Below are 1,863 nucleotides of genomic sequence, written 5' to 3'. Positions count from 1 at the left end.
ATATAACTCTTGATACAGTTTCCTTGAGACCTTAGATGTCTTTGTAATACTACACAATTCGAGTTCTTTTATAATAGCGACAATTGATCTTATCTTGTAAAATGACAAATTTCATTTATCGTATACGTCTCTATATGCAGAATTAGTTGTTTCAATATAGATGCAATATAATAAACAAAATTTTAACTGCGCGTATCCGCATTAAATAATTATGCATTGCTGTGAAAACGAACCTGCAAGCCTCTCACAATATGCGCGTCAGGAGCTATTCTGATGCTTGTGACAGGAATAATGGAGATGAAACACGCCGATATGTACATCGACGTTACTGAATTTACTGACGAAGAAATATTGGAGCATCCTATCTTCATTCATAACTTTGTAATGTGCATATTATCGATCTTCGTTATGAGTCTGTATCTAATTCAAACGTGGGTTCTTTTCGACCAATGGCAGTGGGTGCGTGGGCATAAGCAATTATTTGTTATTATGTAAGATATATCTTTCTTTTAAAATTATCAGTTTTATCCATAATATATTTTCGTTATATGTGACATTTTGTAAAAATTTACGTAAATTATATGTTATAATTATTCATTGATTTGAATTCTTCGAAAAAATAAGTGTTTAAAAAATTTAAGAATGAAAAATATTATTATTATTTTATTTTAGGACCATGGTTTAAATAATTTATTTAGCATAATTAAAAAACTATTTAGTTAGAATGTATAGAATATAAATGTTTTCGGTTTTAGATTCGGGATACATCGGATGATACGCGAAGTTCCAGTTCTACTAGCGCAGACACCGACGAAAGTGATCATTCCATAATGGAAGAAAAACTTGGCGAACACGATTCCGATATCGGAGAACTGCCACCGATTCCTACCCTGAAAGAATTGACCGCTCTCGCTACAATCGCTGATAGTCCGGTAAGAATGATTCGAGGAAATACCATTTACTCACAATTCTATCGACACCTTGGATCTTGAAACAGGCCATGTCTTCCTGCGCTGAATAAAAAAAGGAGCATTCTGTGTTCAGATGCAGAATAAGGGTTCTATTTTCGGTCTATAGAATCCACAACATTGGTCGTTCTAGTTCTAAGGTTATCCAATGATCAGTAAAACGTTTTCTAACTTGGAGAATTTCAACAAAGATGTACAATACTTGTGCATTAAAAAAATACATATTAACATACAAAAAGACAGAAATTCTGAAAAAGATTCCTCTGGGAAAGATAAAGTTCGGCAATTTTTATAATTCGGAATAAACTGGAAAAATTTTATTTTCCTTTTAGGATATGGACGACGAACCGATACTTTATTGCTGCTTCGTCGACTGGTACAATTATATTAAAATGAAAATGGAAAGTAAACCAAAGCATGAGTTCCAAATAATTCACGTCATGTGACGCACTTGGATTTTTTTTTTATAATCGTTAATTATTAAGAATAGCGATTGCTGGTACATCGCTCTCACTATTGCTTTTCTGAAATCGTTGAACAGGCATCCATTACGCCATCTTGAGAGATTCTGCAACGGTAGCCAGTGAAGCTATTCAGCTCTGCGAATAAAACAGTTAATTTGTAATAAGCCTAAGCTGTTCACAAAATAAATAAGTTTTTTCGCACGATATTTGTTCGCGTAATTAATTTTATTAGGAATAAATTTACTATCAATAATTTTTTCATTTTTGCAGCTAATGTAATAAAACATAAATAACTGACAGAGATAACAACGATAAAATATGTATATATCTACTTATGTCATAAACATTTATTTGATATATTTTTTAAATAAATCTTTACGCCTAAAATATTTTATACAATTAAATACTATATTTTAAAGCTGTATTAATGT

General features: G+C 31.5%; 1 protein-coding gene across 1 annotated transcript; it reads left to right on the top strand.

The window, feature by feature from the left end:
• Positions 1-207: 207 nt before the first annotated feature.
• On the top strand, positions 208-1,638 carry LOC139784666 (uncharacterized). Its single transcript, XM_071723861.1, has 3 exons — positions 208-459; positions 756-932; positions 1,301-1,638. The coding sequence occupies exons 1-3, from the start codon at positions 274-276 to the stop codon at positions 1,412-1,414; spliced, it is 477 nt and encodes a 158-aa protein (XP_071579962.1). The 5' UTR covers positions 208-273; the 3' UTR covers positions 1,415-1,638.
• The last annotated feature ends 225 nt before the right edge of the window (positions 1,639-1,863 follow it).

This window comes from Temnothorax nylanderi, unplaced genomic scaffold (assembly GCF_030848795.1).
Source record: "Temnothorax nylanderi isolate EJ_2023f unplaced genomic scaffold, tnyl_v1.0 TNYL_tig0656_pilon, whole genome shotgun sequence".
Lineage (NCBI taxonomy): Eukaryota > Metazoa > Arthropoda > Insecta > Hymenoptera > Formicidae > Temnothorax > Temnothorax nylanderi.
This window is presented reverse-complemented; position numbering and strand designations above follow the sequence as displayed.